The following is a 19,060-nucleotide window of genomic DNA, read 5'->3' as shown; positions in this document are numbered from 1 at the left end:
GGTGTGTGATTTATAGGCCCTCTGCAACACCTCAGACAGGCAGAAGTTTGTCTCCCCTCCCCAAGGAGAAAATAGGTCCTGGCTAAAGGCAAGTTATTTATACACGGACAACAAATTATGAAGTTTATTTTATATAAATTATGTCTCTTAGCAGACAGCATTCAATTTATTGCACTATAGCACATCTGCGATACAGAGCTACAAGACATCGTAAGAGAGTTTTGTATTATTCAGTGTAGCACTTCAGACCGGGATCAAGAGGCACTCGAAGGGGGAGAAAGGGTGCAGGAAAGCAGCAATCAGCCACCATTATCTTCCAGTATTAATTTGGGTTGGTTTGTTGTTTTGTTTTTTCTCTTTACTAGCAAATAACACTGAGGCCAGCGGGCAGGAGACAGGCAGGGGGACGCTGCCTTCCTTCCCCAGCCAGGATTAGCACTATCGGACCAAGCAGCCACAGTTCTCCACACAGCATCCAGGTACCCTGCTCTGGCATCCCAGTGACAACAAAAACAGGGACCTTAAAGTAATTTAGCATCTTCTGCTCCAGCCCCGGCACAGCCCGCCAGTATTTTTAGTTTAGTTTGCCACTAGCAGCGACACAAACAGCCAGATCTTCTAACATGACAGCTATCCTGCTCACCCCTGACAAGAAGTCACTCTTACATCCTCCCTAAGCTGGTCTAAAAATCAAAAGCAGCTCAAAAAACAAACCCCACCTTTAAACACCCCAAAAAGCACAGCAGGTCCTTGTGCTGCCCCCTCCCTGCCCCGTGCAGCATGGAACAATACAAAGCTCTGGGTTCAGCCTCCCTGCGAGGGAGCCTGTGTCACTTAAAACAGAATGAAGGAACCCAGGGGAAGGGGTTTTTGCTGGATAAAAAGGGTTTTATCCATAAAAAAAGAGATATCCCTTCATTCTGTTCTGCACTACACGGGAAAGACTAGTCGGTAACGGGGTAAAGCATGTTCTTCTTGGACATCTGCAAACAGCAATTTGGTGGGTTTCAGGCCTTCATGAGCGCTGCGACCACGGCCTTGGCATTAAGGCTTCGCAGATCACAGTAAGTTTGTCCGGTACCAACGAAAACGATGGGCTTGCTCGTGATGTAGGTCATGGAGATGGCGGCGCCGACCTGCCGAGGACAACAAGCACCGTTAGCCTGCAAAGCCAGCACTACCTCCTCAGGGGAATGCGCCTAAGAGCTTGGCAAATATTCAGTATATTCGTACTTCTCGGCTCTGTACAGTCCCCTGTACGCGCCGCCGCAGTAACGCCTATAAACCAAGAGACCTCACGGCCCCGTTTTCCATGTGTGCGGAAATCAGACTGCTAAATTTTATAGGAATGGCTCAAATGCAAGAGGAAGGCAGGGGATGGTGTCCGGAATAGTCCGTGTTTGACAATTCCCATCTCTCCCCCTGCAGTCACCAGCGGGAAGCTCTGCACGGAGCCGTCCTGACAGCCTCCTTACCTTGTCATCGATGGTATCAAACTTGGTGAGGACGATCCCGTCGATGAGCCGCGGCGTCTGGGCCATGGAGTGATCAGCCAGAGCCTTGTTGAACTTGACCTGAGGAAAGGAATAGAGCAGAGAAACGCAGTTGTGGTGCTGCCACCATCCAAATCTCCACTAAAACCTGAAAAAGCGGGTGGTTTTTCCCCCCCTCCCCGCCTCAATCTTTCAGGAAACAAAGCCATGATGCTCACCAGCTGATCCACAGCCTCGTTTCCCACCAGTGCTTCCCCAACAAACAAGACGAGGTCGGGAGCGTTGACGGCAATGAGTTTGGCCAGCGCCGTCATCAAGGGAGCGTTGTCCTGCATGCGGCCCGCCGTGTCCACCAGGACCACGTCAAAGCCCTGGTTCCGCGCTGGGGAAAACCAAAAAGCAACATTAAGCAGGATGCTCCCCCGAAACAGCCTCTCCCGCCGCCGGTTTTCCACCTACCATAGGAGATGGCCTCCATGGCAATCCCCGCTGCATCCTTGCCGTAGCCCTTCTCGTAGAGCTGCACCATGGTGCGTCCGCCGTGGCTCTCCGGAGGGTGCAGGGCGTTGAGGCGACGGGTGTGGGTGCGGAGCTGCTCCACCGCTCCCGCACGGAAGGTGTCGCAGGCGGCGATGAGGACGCTGAAACCATTCTCGATGAGCCAGAATGAGATCTGTAGGTGAACAAAAGATCATGAAAAGCCCATGAGGAGCCACAGCCTGACCTCAGCACCTGCCCCAAGAGGCCAGGAGGACCATGTCCTACCTTGGCCAGGTTGGTGGACTTCCCGACACCGTTGACACCACAGAAAGTGACCACGTAGGGTCGGCGATGGCGCTGGGCATCCATGACATCACGGAGGACGTCGACACGGCGCTGGGGCTGCAGGATCTGCACAAGAGCCTCCTGCAGGGCCTGCTTCACCGTCGAGGTCACCGCTAGGGAGGAGGAGAGGGGAAGAGAACCTGTCACGCCTGGAGAACGCTCCCGAGCCCCAAACCACACGCAGGAGGATGCACGGCCACTTACTGGTGAACGTTCCCATCACCTTCCCTTCCAGTTTCTTAGCCACCGATTCACAGAGCTGCACTGCGATCTCAGCTGCCACGTTTTTTGCTTCAAGAAAGAAATGAGAGGGGAGTTAGTGCTGCTGAGAAGGTTACACACGCCAGATATCCGCATCAAGGGAAGGATGGAGTCAGTGTGCAGGAACCCCACCAGACGAGACTGCTGCCCCTCTTTTGATGTGCCTTCGAGGGCTCCCCAGAGGCAAGACAAGCACCCTTCCTGTGGGCAAGAAGGTCCCAAACCGGAGGTGCTACCCCACGCTGGGGCCCACCCCCATGGAGCACAGGGAACCACCTCAAACTAACCCGCTCACAGTGGATCTAGACATACCAATCAAGTGATCCTTCATCTTCTCCAGTACGGGGTCCATGTCCTCCCTCGTCAAGCTCTTGGAGCCCACCAGGCCTTTCAGCATGCCAAACATGCCCCCCAGGCCACCCTTCTTCGCGCTGTGGAGAAGCAGAGGAGTTACCTTTAGGTTTGAGGAGCAAGTTACGTAGGGCACGCAATGCCCAGATGCAAGAAAAGCCCACCACGCAGCTGACAAACGCACCAATTTGTCCCCCTTGTGTTACTGGCTAGACTGGAAGAGGAGTTACAGGAGAAAAATAAAGCAGCGTGTGACAAGCAGGGGCTGCAGGAGCCTCTACCTGGGTTTCGAAGGGTTCTGAATAACCTTCTCCTCTTCGGCTTCGTCATCACTCTCATACTCGAGGTCGTAGAGGCGGCCAGGCTCCCTATTTCGATCCCCCAGGGCCTGCGAGGGGCAGGGAAGAAAAGACATGCCCTGAAAATCAGCAACCGCTTACCATCCTCTCCCCCCGCATGCTTGGCAGTACCATGAGACAGCTCTGCTGAGACCTTTGCCACGAGGGCTCAGCAGGCCGACCCCATCTAGTGCTGTTTGCAGAGGCTACAGCTGGAGAAAACACCCTTTAGGCAGCAGCTTTAAGGGCCATGCGCTGCGATCCTTGCTTCCAACACCTTCTCAGCCAGCCGCAGACACCAGGCTGGGTTTGCAATGCCCAGCTGAGCCCAGAACAATGCGCTGAAGCAGACAGTGACCTGACCGTTCCTTACTGTATCAGGGTCAAACTCCTCCACAGGACAAGCCTCTGCGCTTCCGTTGGTAGCGGAGTTACTGTAATCGAGTACTTTGGCATTAGAGTTCCCCAGATCCCACACTCGGGGCTTCTTCCCCTTCTCCTTCTGTGCCTCAGGCTTTGGAGATCTGTTGAAACAAACCCCAGAAACACGTTTTGTTCAGCACAGGGAAGCAGCAGCAGTCACCTCCTTAGAAGCTGTGAAAATTAAAAGCCTGGGTTACACAAAAAAGCAGAACCTAAGGCTAAACCTGGCTGATTCAGTCTCCAGAGTTTGTTTGTTGGAACTTTAACCCTCTGTCAGTCAACTTTAGCTTGAGCCAGTCATCGATGTGCCGCTGCCCTTTGCTCACGGCAGGAAAGCCTCACCAAAAAGAGGTCTGGACCTCTCCCAGGCACGCACTGGGTTGCTGGCTCTCCCAGGGAAGGGATCAGGCTCAATTTTACCCCTCCAGGACCCTGAGCGGGCTTTTTTCCAGTCTTTCCAGCAAGCAGGGAAATAAGGAAAAGGGAAATAAGGGCCAGGAGAGCAAGGTCTGACTTCCAGGGGTCACTGAAGGAAGGAGAGGCTCAGCCCAGGAACGCCAGGAAGAGGGGTCTGAAGCACATGCAGACTGAGCGCATCCTTGTTTCCCACCTGGACTTCTCCCCTGCTTTCATGTGTCTCTTGAAGAATTCCTCCCGATTCTTTTGCAGGATTTCATCCTTGGTCAGTTCCTCCCTGTCCCCGGTGGCAGAGGGCTGCTTGTCACCCACAGACGCTTTACCGGGCGCTGTGACAGCTTCAGATCCTGACGGAAAGGGCACCAACATGAGCTCAGACCAGCATTTGGGTGCTCTGAGAGGACTGGGAACGTGCAGGCTGGAACACAGAGCTCTGGAATATTTATTCCCCCCACCCTGTATATCTTTCCCATAAACTCACCCTCTTTTTTGGAACCTTTATTCTTCTTGTTCTTGACTTTCTCCTTTGGTTTCTCCCCTCGGGTTTCTATCATACACTTGACAGTCTTCTGGGATTTGAGAGACTGCTCAAACGTCTTCATTACCGTGGGAGCTCGGACTTTACTGCTCTCCTCTGCGTCCCTGTGGGGAGGTGGCCCGTTAGCCTGAATTTCAGTTCTGCCCCCCCATCTACCTCTGCTCTAAATGGAAACTTGGGAGGGAAAAAAAAAAAAGGCTCTGCTACCGGAGAAGGCGCATGAAGTCATCTTTAAAATCAAAGGTGCCATTTAGGAGGCCCAGGGTGCCTTTCTGCTGGAACTCGTTACGATATTTGTCTCTGAACTCCTTGTGGACGTCATCTATCAACTTGTCGACGTAGGTTAGGGTCAGGATCTTCTGAAAGCCCACCTGCAAAGCAGCACAGCGAAAGGATGTTGCTCTTCCAGCTAATTTAATTGCAGCACTTTGCTGTGAAGGAAGTGAGAACCTCTCCATTGGATGCAGAGCGCTTTAATTTTGGCAGGCTTCAGGCTATGTTTTCTAGTCTGACCTCCTGAGCTTTTAATGTGCTCTCAGAAAGAAAATAGAAGGAAAAAACAAAACAGCACGGCCCAGAGCTTCGCTTTAAAAGGTGACACCGATAAAAACAGATTGCCTGTTTCACGGCAACAAAGATGTGAAGTGAAAAACCAGAAAGCTTTTTGCTTATCTTTGGCTACACAACGAAGATTGCGTGGATTTTAAAAGTACAGGGAGACTGACAGGGAAAACGTTAAAATATTTCCCAAAGTAAAGGGGATGATGCATTCCTGCCTTTGTTTAAACAGATCTGGTCAAAGTAAAAAGGTTTTTTCAGATGTCGCAGCCTGTACAGCTTCTGTTTGAGGTTTAATGAGTTTTAATCCTATCACAGATGATTAAAATAAACTGCGATGGTATACGGCTGACACCCCCACGTCCACACACCGAGCTCCCCTGGAAGGAAGCGCTTGGCTATGCCAGGACCCCTCCGGAGCCAGGAATGACGAGACGCACATTGTACCTCCCAAAATACCAGAGCCAGAGGAGCCAACCCAGTTCTGGCAGTCAAGCTAAAGCTGTACGGACTTAAACCATCATTTCTGCAACGAGCCGGTATCGTCCTCCCTGTTTTCAGCCCGGATCAGCACTAACTTGCAGATGGTTTTTCCTAACGCGCGGCTCAGCCATCCCCATCGCACTGTTTCCCAACTGGCGCCGGCTTTTGACAGGCCCCGGTTTCCCCACGTCGGTGCGGGGAGGAGGAAGAAACCACAGCGCCAGGAAAAACCTTCCCGTTATCGCCGTGCAAGCTGCCTGTTTTCCCAAGTGGCGCTGATGAAACCCCATCCCCGATTCAGCTGCTGCTCTCTGGGAGGTTTTTGGGAAGGCAGTGGGAAGCCTCACCCCTTCAGGAGGGCATTAAACACCTCTCCCAAACCAAGCTGCACCTGAGCGCCCCTTTTACAGGGAAATCCTTCTCCCTTGGGGTTTTAGGGCACCCTGGGAGGGGGGGGGCAGAGAGCCAACCCACCCTCCCAGGGGAGGTCACTTACCACAAACACCAGTTCAAACTGGTTGTCCAGTTTGTATTTAAGCGTGAGGGCTTCATGGGTGAAGGAGTTGTTGCCTCCTCGCTCCTAGGGGAGAGGAGCCATCAGAAGGCGGGTGCCAGCAGCAAGGAGACCTCCCCAGTCCCCAAAAAGTGGTCCAACATCCCATATTGGTGACCCAGCCCACCCACCTGGGCAGGCAGTCCCAACCCCACCCCCAAATCATCCCTGTCACCACCCCATCGATCTCCCTCTCCCCAAAAAGGGATCCAGCACCCCACCCCCCAATACTTCACCCCCAAAATGGGTCCCTTGTGCGTTCCCCCCCGGCAGGTAGGTGGTCCCTCCAAGCAGGTGGTCTCACCCATCCATCCCCCCCCAACTGGGTGATCCCACCAGCTCCCAGATAAGGGTCCCCCTGTGTGTTTCGTCCCTCCCAACCACCCACCCCATCCCAGGCAGATGGTACCAACTGCCCCCCCCCCCTTAGGCAGGTGGTCCCTCCCAACCGCCCCCCAGGTGATGGTCCCGCCTGCGCCCACTCCCCCCCTCCCAAAGCAGATGGCCTCGCCCGCCCTCCCGCCGCGCCCCCCTCCGCCCGGTGGTCGCGCCCGCCCCGCGCGGACCTGCAGGAGGACGGAGCGGATGAGGGCGTTGACGGGCGCGGTGGCGGCGGCGGCGGGCCCGCGGACGCCCTGGAAGCACCAGAGGACGAGGCCGCCCTTGCTGAAGATGGTGAAAAAGTCGAGCATGGCGGCGGCGGGGGCGCCGGGCCCGGCTCCGCGCACACGTCGCACTGCCCTCCGCGCTTCCGCCGGAAGCCACCGCCCCGCCACGCGCCCATTGGCGGAGGGGATGGGAAGGGGCGGGGCGGCCACGAGCGAATGGCGGGGAGGGGGCGTGGTGGCTGGGGGCGTGGTTGTGCTGGGGCGGGGAGGGGGCGGGGCCAACCGGCATGCTGCTTTGGGGACGCGCTCTGCGCGGGCTGTGGAGGGCGGGACCGCGGGGGTCCCCGGTCCCGGGGGGGTCCCCGGTCCCGGGGGGGGGCCCGGGCCGCCCCCTCCGCACCGCGACCCCGCTCAGCTCCGACATCTTCCGCGGTGAGACCCGGGGGGAGCCGCGGGCACCGGAGGGGAGGTCACTGGGAGGGTCATGGGGAGTTGGGGGGGTGTCACTGGGGGGGGGTCATGGGGGAGTCGGGGGGTGTCACTGGGGGGGGTCATGGGGGAGTGGGGGCGTCACTAGGGGGCGGGAGGGGCGTTTGGGGGTCCCGGGGGAATGGGGTGTGGTGTCAAAGGGATGCGGCGGGTAGGGAATGGGGAAGTCACGGGGGGGTGTGTGTCCTGGGGGGTTCCAGAGGGCACTGGGAGGGACCCAGGAGGGACTAGGTGGGGTCCCAGAGTCCTGGGAGGATCCTGGGGGGTTCCAGAGGGGAGTGGGAGGGACGCAGGAGGGACTGGCGGGATCTCCGGGCACTGGGGGGTGTCCCAGAGGGCATTGGGGGGGACTCAGGAGGGACTGGGGGGTTCCCAGGGTACTGGGAGGGCACTGGGGGGTCCCAGAGGGCACTGGGGAGGACCCAGGAGGGGTTGGGGTCGGTCCCAGGGACCGGGGGTGTCCCAGAGAGTCCTGAGGGGTTCTAGGGGACCTGGGGGGTCCTTGAGGGGTCCCAGAGAGGCTGGGTGGGGGCCTGGAGGGTCCCAGGGGATGCAGAGGGTGCTGGGGGCTTCCCAGAGGGAAGTGGGGGGTCCCAGGCCTGGCAGCCAGCCCCCCCCCAATACACCGGCAGACCTGGGTTCGGGGCTGCAGCGTCTGGGTCAGACGCTGAAGGATCAGGTGCTGGACTTGGGGGGCGGGTTGGGGGGCTGGACCCCCCTGGGAGCCCCCCTGGGCCCACGCCCCCCTGAAGAAGCCGATGTGGTGGTGGTGGGGGGCGGCGTGGTGGGCTGGTCGGTGGCGTACTGGCTGAAGGTGCTGGAGGGCCAGCGGCACGGCATGAAGGTGCTGGTGGTGGAGCGTGACCCCACGGTGAGGCATCCCCCTCCCGGGACGGGCTATAGTCTTGGGGACTCCCCCTGAACCCCACTTTTTTGGCGGGGGCGTTCTTCTTCAGTATTCCCAAGCCTCCACGGTGCTGTCAGTGGGGGGGATCCGGCAGCAGTTTTCCCTCCCGGAAAATATCCGCATGTCCCGCTTTTCTGCCAGCTTCCTCCGCAACATCAATGTATGTAGGGTTATTTTGGGGGGTGTGTGTGTTATTTAGGGGGTGAGTCCCCAGCCCTGCTCATTGGGGTGCCCCATCCCTTGCAGGAGCACCTCAGGGTGCCGAACGAGCCCCCCATCGACATCCAGTTCCAGCCCTCGGGGTACCTCTTCCTTGCCCCCGCCGAGGGTGCTGCCAGGCTGGAGGCCACTGTCCAGCTCCAGAGGTGCGGGGGGGGGGAGGGGACACAACCCCGTACACCGTGCCGGGGGATGGGGTTTTGGGGGTGGCGAGGGTGTCTCATCCTGACCCCCCTCTGCATGCTGGGTGTCCCCAGGGAGGAAGGGGCGCAGGTGGCCCTGCTGTCCCCCACCCAGCTGAAGGCGAAATTCCCTTGGATAGACACAGAGGACGTGGCCGTGGCATCCTATGGTATGGGGGGGGGGGCGTGGGGATGCCCCTTCAACCCTGATCTTCATCCTCATCCTCAACCCACACCCCCATCCTCATTCCCATCCTCATCTTCATCTCCCTCTTTGCTGGGTATATCCTTCATCTTCCCTTTATTTGGGGAAGCGGGGATCCAGTCACTCCAAAATTGGGGTGTTTTTTTCGGGAGTTTCACACTGCTGCCCCCCACCCCGCATGTTTCCCCCCCGCCCAGGTCTGCAGGATGAAGGCTGGTTCGACCCCTGGACCCTCCTCAACGCTTTCCGACGCAAAGCCACATCCCTGGGGGTCCAGAGCTGCTCCGGGGAGGTGCGAGGTGAGGGGGGGGACACACACCCCATGGGGTACCCCCCCCTTTGCCACCCCCCAGGACCCCGCATCTCACCCCCCACCAAAAAAAAAACCCTCCAGGTTTCGTCACCTCGGCTGAGGACATGATGCCACCGTGGGAAAAGGCACCGGCGACCGCACGCATCAGATATGTCCACGTGAGTACGCGTGTGTGCGTGTCCCCCACACCCCACGCGGGGGTGGGGGGATCCCCACGAGTGTCCATGACCCTCCCCCTTCATATTCCGACCCCCCTGCCCAGATCCACATGCCGGACAGCCTGGAGTACCAGCCCGTCGCCTGCGCCATCGTCATCAACGCCGCCGGCGCCTGGGCCGGGGAGCTGCTGAAGGCAAAGGGGCTGCCGGGGGAGCTCTGCCAGCCCCCCCTGCCCATCCAGCCCAGGAAGAGGTGTGGGGTGCAGGGTGGAATTTTTGGGGCTCACAGCCAGGGGGGCCATCCTGCCATCACCTCTCCATTGGGGGTGCACCCCTTGGTGCTTTACTGCACCCCTTTTTTGGGGGGGGGATACATCCCACCATCATTTTGTGAAGCAGCCTGAGCCCCTCACCCCCATTTTTTTTGGGGGGTGGGGCATCCCCCCAATCCCCACAGGTACGTGTTCTCCTGGCACTGCCCCGACGGCCCCGGCTTCTCCTGCCCCCTCCTCGTCGACACCACCGGTGCTTATTTTCGCCGTGATGGCATTGCTGGCAACTACCTTGGCGGCATGAGCCCACCCGAGGTGAGCCCAAAGGGGGTCCCCTATATTATTTACCCCCCCAGTTATTTTTTTATTTTTTAGACCACTCCCAATTTATGGTGTTTTTTTTAGGAGGAAGAGCCAGATCCAGGCGATCTCTCAGTGGATCATGATTTTTTCCAGGAGCAGGTCTGGCCCCGGCTAGCTCGGCGCGTCCCAGCCTTTGAATCCCTCCATCCCCGGGGGGCTTGGGCGGGTTATTACGATCATAACACCTTCGACTGTAACGGGGTGCTGGGTCCTCACCCCAAATTAGAAAATCTATTTTTAGCAGCGGGTTTTAGCGGACATGGGTTACAACATGCGCCCGCTGCCGGCAGAGCCGTGGCCGAGCTGGTGGTGAAGGGAAAATACGAGAGTTTGGACCTGCGGCGGTTGGGATGGGGGAGGTTGGTTGAGGGGGAGCCCCTGGAGGAAGATGGGGTGGTTTGAGGGGGGCAGGGGGGGAAACTGAGGCACGGCGGTGGGAACCCCCTCCCCAGTCTGGATATTGGTGGGGGATTGGTGTTGTGCCCTGCAGAAATAAAAGTGGTGGATGATGCGTGTGCTGGGGTAATGAAATGGGGGGTGACCCTCCCGCAAAACACACCCCCTGGGCTGCCCCTCAACTTGCCACCCATTACCCCCAGCTCCACCCCAGTACAGCACGGCCACAGCTGCCAGGCGATCACTTCCAGTGCTCCCAGTATCCCCCGCCCAGTGCCCTCAGTCCTGTTCTCCGCACTACCCTGCCTCCCTCACAGACCCAGTGTTCCCATTATGTTCCCACATCCCCAGCCTCGACTTCCCTATTGCCCCCCCAGTACTCCCCAGTCCCAGTATCCCTCCAGTGTCTCCATTATCCCCCCATTTCCCCTCAGCAACCCCATTATGTTCCAGTACCCTCAGCCCCAGTGTCCCCCCAGTGCTCCCATTCTCCCTCCAGTGCCCAGTGTCCCCAGTAATTCCCGTGTCCCCAGTTCCCCCCATTGCCCCCAGTCCCAGTATCCCCATTACCCCCACATTGTCCCTAATTCCCCCCAGTGCCTCATTATTTTCCAGTGCCCCCATTCCCAGTGTCCCCACAGTATTCCCATTCTCCCTCCAGTGTCCCCACTATCCCCCCACTCCCCCCAGTGTCCCCAGTTCCCCCCAATGCCCCCGTTATGTTCCAGTACTCCCAGTGTCTACCAGTGCCCCCAATGCCCCCGTTATGTTCCAGTACTCCCAGTGTCTACCAGTGCCCCCAGCCCCGGTATCCCCATTATCTCCCCAGTTCCCCCAATGCCCCCATTATGTTCCAGTACCCCCACTCCCAGTGTCCACTAGTGTCCCCCGTATCCCCATTATCCCCCCCATTCCCCCCAGTATCCCCCCAATCCCCTCCAGTTCCCCCCAGCGTCCCCACTCAGCACCGTCAGCGCCCCGTAGCGGCTCTGTGGCGCCGCCGGGCGGCACCTTGCGCATGCGCAGGGTGGGGGAGGCCGAGCTGGCGGCAGTGCGCCTGCGCGGGGTGGGGCGTTGCGCGCGGCTGCGCAGCGGCCGGGGAGGGGGTGCTGTGTGCATGCGCGGTGCGCGGCGGCCGGGCCGGCGGGAGCTGGGCCGCCATCCCCGCCGTGAGCCCCCGGCCGCCGGTGAGTGAGGGGGAGAGGGGAGCAGCCCGGCGGTGGCTGCGGGGCCGGTGGGGGGGGAAGCCCTGAGGTTACTGTGGGCCCCCTGGGGGTGTCACCCCCGGGGAGGGTGGGGGCAGCCCTGAGGTAACTGCAGGCCTCGGGGGATTCGCGGGGTAACCCTGAGGTAATTTTGGGTTGCGGGGGCAGCCCTGAGGTAACTGTGGGTCTCGGGGGATCCCTGGGGCAGCCCTGAGGTAATTTTGGGTCGCGGGGGCAGCCCTTTGGGGATCCATGGGGCAGCCCTAGGGTAACTCTGCCCTCCCCTCCACACACCCCCACAGGTCCCTGGGAGGACCCTTAGGTAATTTTGGGTCGTGGGGACAGCCCTGAGGTAAAACCGTGCCCCCCCCAAGGGAGCAATATGGGTGACGGTCCCCGGTAACCACAGGGGCAGCCCCGAGGTACATGTGAGCTCCCACCCCGGGCTGACCACGGGGCTCACCCCCATTAACAGCAGGGGAAAACAATCCCCCCACACAGCATAGCGGCGGGGCAGACCTGGGCTCCTCACTCTGGCACCTACGGGGTGCTGTGAGGATCCCCCCACCTTTCACAGTGCCTCCCAACCCTGGGGTGCTCCCCAGCTACCCAGCAATACTCCTGGGTAACACCAAATCAAGCAGGGCTTTCTGCAGAAGCTGGGAGCATATGGCACTAGGGTCTCGCTGTAGGGTGGTGAGGCACGGCCGCCTGGAACAAAGAAAAAGCTTGTTTCTGCCTTGGGTCTGTCAGCGGGACCCGGACCTTGGATGCCTTGGACACCTGAGTAAAGCGAAAAGACCCCGACGCCGTGCCTGGGGCCAAGCGTGTCCCCTTCGAAGGCTTGATTTTAGGGTGCGGGTGCCTAAGGCACCCAAGGGTGATATCAGTAAAGCTGGAGGCTGGTTCTGCTGCCACAGTTTCATCCCAACTGGTGTTGGGATGCTTCACCGAGGCGTAGTTCAAACCCTGGCAGGTTGTGTCTTGGAAGAGCCAAAATAAAACCTTTTTTTAAAAAATTATTTTTAATTGTATTCTGCGCTGCGCGTTACAGAGCAACAGCAACACCGGCATGTCAGGGCTTGCAATACCAGCCTGCTCCGGAGCTGCTGGTAGCTCCTGCCTGGGAGAAGAATGTTTTGGATCCTGGTGGAAAAGCTCCACGAGTTTTATTAGCTGTTTTCTTTTTTTTCCCCTTTTTTCTTAATTCAAACTCTGTATTTCTGTGGTGCTTTACAGGGAGCAGAAGTCTTAGCGCAATGCTTTTGGCAATAGGGTTGTTTGGAGTAATTAGTGCTTTGGGCAAAAGCTTATGGGATGTCTCAAGAGCAGCCCTCATTTTGTCAGGCTGCTAATTGTAGGCCTTGAGTTCCTGGCGCACGAGGAAGAGGAGGCGCCGAGTCGTGAAGTGTTAAATTAACATTGGATTTAGCAAAGCTGTTTTCACGCCTCTGTGGGCTGGTTCTGCCAGCTTTTCTCTTCCAAAAATGAGCGGCACAGCGTTTTGTTCGGCGAGGTGTTTTGCTGCATAGAAATACAGGCTCTCGTGTTGCTGAAACCACAAGACACCGTGGAATTAACAGGATGGGTCCTTTCTCAAATGTATCTTCGAGGACGGTTGCCTGATGGGAGGCCTGTTGACTCAGCTCGTCATTACCCCACTCAGATTGACACTGTTAACGCCGGCCATGGCCCTGTTTTTTCTCTCTGCAGGCTCCATCTGTTTCCCATCTCTCCAGGATGAGAGAGGTTTGGGTTCGGCTTTTCCCCTCTCCCTGTAGTTGATAGTTTTGGAACCGGAGGTGATGCTGGAGTCAAGATGGCAGACAGCGTGAAAACCTTCCTTCATGACCTCGTCAGGGTAAGTCCCCGCATTTCAGGTCCTCTCTCGCTGGCTGCTGCGTGGTGTGGCTGTTGCAAAGGGCTCGGCATTCATCTGGGGCACTGCTGAACCTGTGATGGATTCCTTTGGGCAACAGTTAATTTATTTATATCCTGTATAAACATCACAGCTGTGTCACGATGATGATGTGGCTTCACATGAGCTCAGTGCTCCCGTGCCTTCTTGTATCGTCCAGGCCTCAATACAGGCTTAAAAACGTTTGTGACATGATGCTACAAAATAACTCATTTTCAGAAATAACTTGGTTCGAAAAAACTCACTGGGTTTGATCTTAAAGACCTGCGGCATGCTGCCTGCAACCTAAGGCAGGAGGACTTGTGTCGTGGCATGATGCTCTCGTGCCATCTGTAAAGCGGTGGGTAGAGCAGCCCGTGTAATTAATTTCTGCCTCGTTAGGTACCAGCAGCATTGCATTCAGCCGTTTGATGCGCGTTTGGCATCAAAATTTATCTTCTTTGGTCAAAAACTCCATACACTGAATGATCACCAGGGTGGTGGCTCTGACCTGGCTCACACCAGTGCCCTTACAGTCTTTATTTTGAAGTGAAATTTTAATAATGATGGCTACGGTATGTTTTTGAAGCTGGAAATCACTGCTTGGGGGTCTTTTAAAGGAAATGGGTGTGCACGGATGTGGCTGATGCTTTGGGGATGTTTCTGGGATGAGCACAGATGCTTTTGTTCCTAAAAGGAGTAAGCATCGAGCTCAGGCCACGAGGACTTTGCACATCCTAAATATTTTGTATAATACAATTTTATTAGTCTTAGAAATGCTGGCAGGGGATGAAGGGCTGTCTGCCAGGCAGGAGAAACGGGCAGTGAGAGATCTGACTCCTCAGCTTTTGCCAGGGTTATAAATAACGGAGATTGGATGAGAAATCACACCTTTTAAAAAAAAACAAACCACTGCTGCTCCTAGAGGTGCTGGAACGTGGTGATTTAGGTCAGCGGGCTGTGGAAAACAGTCAGCGTTGCTGCTCCCGGCCTTGGCTCTGGCTGAGCCTGGGGCCGGCTTCTCCCGCCAGCCGGGGAGCGAGGGTGGCTGCCGCTCCATCCCCTTCTGTAACTGGGAGGTTTTTGGTGGGTGCATTCTGTTCCCCCTCTCCCCGGGGGCGGAGCGTGACGGCTGCTCCTCACATCCGCAGGGAATTAAGGACTCCATCTGGGGCATCTGCACCATCTCTAAGCTGGACGCCCGGATCCAGCAGAAGAGGGAAGAGCAGAGGCGAAGGAGAGCAAACAGCGCGCTCGCCCAGCGGAGGTTTCACATGGAGGAGAAGAAGCAAGAGAAGTGAGTATTACGGGGCCTGGTGAGTCGGAGATCAGGTAATTCACTTCCCATCTCTGGGCAGCAGGGACTCTGCCTGGAGCTTTGAAGAGCCCGATGAATTGCAAAACCTCAGCAAGTCGTTGTGATTTGGTGGTGCTTGTGCTTTTTTTTTCCCCCTCCTAATTATCTGTCATATCGCAGTTGTCTGGCTAAAAGGGAAGTCGAGGTAAGCGGGGCTTAAGAAATAAAGCCACTAATGTTGCGAGATCTTGCAAAGATCTCTGTAAAAATACGTGTCAGGACCGTCGGCGACCTGGGCGGAAGCAGAGCTTGTGCTGTACGTTTGCAAGTGGCTCCTAAACCCGATTGCGCTGAAGCACGGAGCCAATAAATATGAAAAATGTGGTGTGAAACGCCCTTTTTCCACTCTGTGTAATGATACCGGAACTGTTCGCGCAAGATAAGAACTCAGATATTTGTGTTTGACAATAAAGAGTATGCAATTAGTATGGAAGGTGTGGAAGAAGCTGAAAGAACGTGGATTTCCTGGTTTCTTTTCTTCCGGAATACCCACGCTGTCCCTCAAATATCCGTCATTGTTGTTGGTAGTGGTGGGATCGAGGGAGAAATGGCAGCTCAGACCTGATTTATTCATCTGGGGCAGATCAAGTATTATTTTTCCCCGAGCCTCACCACCGTGTTCTGCAGCTCGGCAGTCACATCCACCGAGGCTGGGAACCGCCGGAATTACACCCACGTGGGAGCAAACCAGCATCTGTTCTTGCGCCTGGCTCCCAAACCCCGCTGAGGTGTTTCTCCGCTGCCCTAATTCCAGCCAGGCCGCCGCTTAACGCGGTGATGTTTGGTCAGAAACGCGCCTTTCAAGGTGTATTTACAACTACAAATACAAGAGCTGCCCCCCTGCGTGTCCCCAGATACGCTGCAAGGAGCAAGAAGCCAAAACCGCCCCGAGTTTTGGTCTCTTCCAAGAACAAAAAGCACCCAGAAAACCCCAATTTTATCATGGTGGGGGTTTGAGGAAGAAAAACTCTTTAATTAATGCTGTAAAATCTGGATGAAAGCTTTGCTTTTTCTCCCTTTCAGTGAAAATATGGGGAATTGATAACGGTTGAGTCTCCCCGATGTAAATCTCCCACAGACCATGCACCAGCTGAATCCTGGTGCCGGCCTGCACAGGGATTTCTTCCAGGATTATTCCTGTGTCCCGATAAAATCGGGTGCATTGCTGGCGTCGAGCTGCTTATCTCCGACCTTTCTAAGGTGTCCAAAATGTGGGACGGAAGCTTTTGTCGCTTGTTTGGGGATGTTCGTCCGGGTGCTGGGACTTTAACGCGTGTCTCTCCCATCTCCCCTGCTCTGCAGCGAACCCCGGATAGTGAGCCGGATATTTCAGTGTTGTGCCTGGAACGGAGGTGTGTTTTGGGTAAGCAGATTTATTTTTTTTCTTATTTTCTGCATTTAAAAAACCCCTGTGAAAGCCAGTGCCACCCTCAGTGAGCCGTCAGCTTGGCCACAGGGATCGGTTGGAGCCGCGGAGTTCTTGGTCCCAACGCTGTTTTAAGGGATCCGATATGGGGTGTGGGACCGCAGACCTGCCCGTTAAACCCGCGCTGCTTTTCCAAGCCTTCGAGATCGCTCTTCCCCTAAATATTCAACTCCTGCTCCGCTGCGTTCCAGGATATTGCTTTAGCAAATGGAATATTGATAAGTTAAAAGATGTTTCCTCAGCTCCGACCTTAGCGCCGCTGTTTCATGTGGCTGACCCTCAGCAGAGCGGCCGCTTGGCAGCCTAATAAACCCCCGGCTTTGCTTTTCTGTTAGTCTGCGGCTGGATACAAGGCATCGGCGCAGAAATATTAAAAGGAAAATGCTTGGTTATAGATTTTTGGGTGTTAAAAGAGAGATCCCTTGGTTCTGTGTTCACGGATCATAACGTGGGGGAGCAGAGGGTCTGCCTTCGTGCCAGCCGTTATGGGAGCGCAAGAAACGCTGGTGCGGCACCTCACTGAGAACCCTCCTTGTTTCTTTTTCCCCCCTCATAGCTTAGTCTGTTCTTGTTCTACCGAGTATTTATCCCTGTCCTGCAGTCGGTCACGGCACAGATCATCGGTAAGGATCTCTTCTGTGGGTGTTACGGGGTGTCACGCCATCCACGGGGTGCTGAGGCTTTGTCCCGTGGGGTGCTTCCTCCCACCGCGTTTTCCTCTTCCTCCCCATATTAATCAAGGCCGTTGTTAATTATTTAGTAGCAAAGCAGAGAGATGGATAACGCCGCAAACGGTGCGGTGGGGATCTAGCCCGGGGGGAGGTTTTACTGCTCATAACGCACGGGTGTCAGAATATTTTTGCAAGTAAATAATAAAAAGCGGGTGGAAATGTTCTTTTTAGTAAGTAAAAGTTGCGATCGGAGATGTCTCCTGCCCCACGGTCGGGAGAAGCTCCCCGTGGTGCGGAGGCGACACTGGGAAACACGTGCGATGTGAAACGAGGAGGTTCCTCACGCGTTCCTCCCTCTCCCAAAGGCGACCCGTCCTTACATGGCGACGTCTGGTCCTGGCTGGAGTTCCTCCTCACCTCCATTTTCAGCGCCCTCTGGGTCCTTCCCCTCTTCGTACTCAGTAAGGTCGTCAACGCCATCTGGTTTCAGGTGGGTGACGGGAGCCTGGACCCTGTGTCGAGTGAATTAAGGCAGGGATTTTCCTCGTTAGGGCTCGATCGGCGGCGTAGGCAGTGTTTTGGCATGAGGTTAAAACCCCCCCCCGAGCCCCTTTTCGGTTGTTTTCACAGGACATCGCCGATCTAGCATTCGAGGTTTCCGGCCGAAAGCCTCACCCCTTTCCCAGTGTCAGCAAAATCATTGCTGACATGTTGTTCAACCTCTTGCTGCAGGCACTGTTCCTCATCCAGGTATGATCAGAGCCGCGAGCCAGAAAAAAACATACCCCGCTCCCCCTCGTGCCCTCCGGCTCCCACAAATCCGCCACGCCCCTCGCTCACCCGCTCCTTTCCCCCCCCCGCCCCGTCTCCAGGGGATGATAGTGAGCCTCTTCCCCATCGATCTCGTCGGCCAGTTCGTCGGCCTCCTCCACATGTCACTGCTCTACTCACTCTACTGCTTTGAGTACCGCTGGTTCAACAAAGGTGAGGGTTTCCTGGATTGAGGGGTTTTTTTTCTACGCTTTCCTCCCCGTTTTTACACGGCGCGAGGACAGTTTTTCCGCCCCGTGGCTTCACTTTGGCGGGGTCTTTTTTTCTCCTCGCCAGGAATCGAAATGCACCAACGGTTATCCAACATCGAGAGGAACTGGCCCTACTACTTCGGCTTCGGCTTACCGCTGGCTTTCCTCACGGCCATGCAATCCTCTTACATCATCAGGTGAGTCGCCGGGAGGGTGGCCATTTTGTGACTGGCCCCCTGCCATTTGGGGACACCAAATCCCAACCACATCCCCCCGCCCCCTTCGGGGACACCAACCCGGCATCTATCTTATTTTTATTTTATTATTATTGCTTTCCCCTTCCAGCGGTTGCCTCTTTTCCATCCTTTTCCCTCTCTTCATCATCAGCGCCAACGAAGCAAGGACCCCCAGCAAAACCTAGTGAGTTCCCGCCCCGTTAAACCCCCCAAAACCTGGCGGTTCTGGCACCAGGAGCTGACGGGCTCTCTTCCCTTTCAGCCACTTCCAGCTCCGACTCTTCTCCCTGGTGGTTTTCCTCAGCAACAGACTCTTTCACAAGACCGTTTACCTTCAATCCGCCCTGAGCGGTGCTTCCTCCTCCTCTGACCGGCTCCTCTCCCCCCAGCCCTCTCCTGCCAAGCATGCGGCCGCGCCGGGGCGCTGAGCCGGGACACCCCTCAGTCCCCAAAAACATCCCCCGGGGACGGGCAGGATCCAGCTCGCCCCTGCGGGAAATTTATTGGGGAAAAAAAGGTCGATTTTTAACAACTTTGGGAGTTTGGAGGAGCCACGTTGCACCCTGCGCTTGTTTTATAGCGGACTCTTTTGTACGGGCTGGCACTCTGTTCCCCTCCCCGTGCATGTACCGTGTCTCCAGGGGTCAGGGAAGGGACCCTCCGGGGTTCGGGGCGGGTTTTTTGGGGCGGGAGGGGCCGGTTTGTCAACTTTTCTCTGGTATTTTCACACCGAAACATTAAACGGCGAAACCACCATTTCCAGCCCTTCGCTGCCCACGTGGCGCTGCCCACGTGTTTTGGGGTGGGTGGGAGGGGAAACAGCACAGCGCGCTTCCGTATCCGCCCACGTGTCCCGCGGCGCCACGCCCACCGCTCTGGCTCGCACGGCCACGT

At 56.6% G+C, this 19,060-nt stretch overlaps 3 protein-coding genes across 3 annotated transcripts; 2 read left to right on the top strand and 1 right to left on the bottom strand.

Annotated features, from left to right (window-relative positions):
- Positions 1–93: 93 nt before the first annotated feature.
- Positions 94–7,007, bottom strand: SRPRA (SRP receptor subunit alpha). The gene is made up of 14 exons (XM_064470700.1): positions 6,807–7,007; positions 6,184–6,267; positions 4,854–5,017; positions 4,590–4,750; positions 4,302–4,455; positions 3,642–3,792; positions 3,212–3,318; positions 2,892–3,010; positions 2,523–2,609; positions 2,259–2,431; positions 1,953–2,166; positions 1,712–1,875; positions 1,476–1,574; positions 94–1,136 (listed from the first exon to the last, which is right to left on the bottom strand). The coding sequence occupies exons 1-14, from the start codon at positions 6,930–6,932 to the stop codon at positions 1,008–1,010; spliced, it is 1,932 nt and encodes a 643-aa protein (XP_064326770.1). The 5' UTR covers positions 6,933–7,007; the 3' UTR covers positions 94–1,007.
- An 87-nt stretch (positions 7,008–7,094) lies between these two features.
- Positions 7,095–10,465, top strand: FOXRED1 (FAD dependent oxidoreductase domain containing 1). Its single transcript, XM_064470701.1, has 10 exons — positions 7,095–7,280; positions 7,970–8,208; positions 8,294–8,404; positions 8,491–8,609; positions 8,721–8,815; positions 9,048–9,149; positions 9,245–9,321; positions 9,426–9,574; positions 9,779–9,908; positions 9,999–10,465. The coding sequence occupies exons 1-10, from the start codon at positions 7,136–7,138 to the stop codon at positions 10,356–10,358; spliced, it is 1,527 nt and encodes a 508-aa protein (XP_064326771.1). The 5' UTR covers positions 7,095–7,135; the 3' UTR covers positions 10,359–10,465.
- Positions 10,466–11,412: 947 nt separating this feature from the next.
- EI24 (EI24 autophagy associated transmembrane protein) lies at positions 11,413–18,922 on the top strand. The gene is made up of 11 exons (XM_064470844.1): positions 11,413–11,539; positions 13,271–13,418; positions 14,606–14,751; positions 16,114–16,174; positions 16,794–16,860; positions 17,274–17,398; positions 17,539–17,658; positions 17,781–17,892; positions 18,016–18,127; positions 18,276–18,350; positions 18,429–18,922. Exons 2-11 carry the CDS (start codon positions 13,377–13,379, stop codon positions 18,592–18,594), a joined length of 1,026 nt encoding a protein of 341 aa, XP_064326914.1. The 5' UTR covers positions 11,413–11,539; positions 13,271–13,376; the 3' UTR covers positions 18,595–18,922.
- Positions 18,923–19,060: the final 138 nt, after the last annotated feature.

The sequence above is a fragment of the Phalacrocorax carbo genome, chromosome 21, assembly GCF_963921805.1.
Source record: "Phalacrocorax carbo chromosome 21, bPhaCar2.1, whole genome shotgun sequence".
NCBI lineage: Eukaryota > Metazoa > Chordata > Aves > Suliformes > Phalacrocoracidae > Phalacrocorax > Phalacrocorax carbo.
This window is presented reverse-complemented; position numbering and strand designations above follow the sequence as displayed.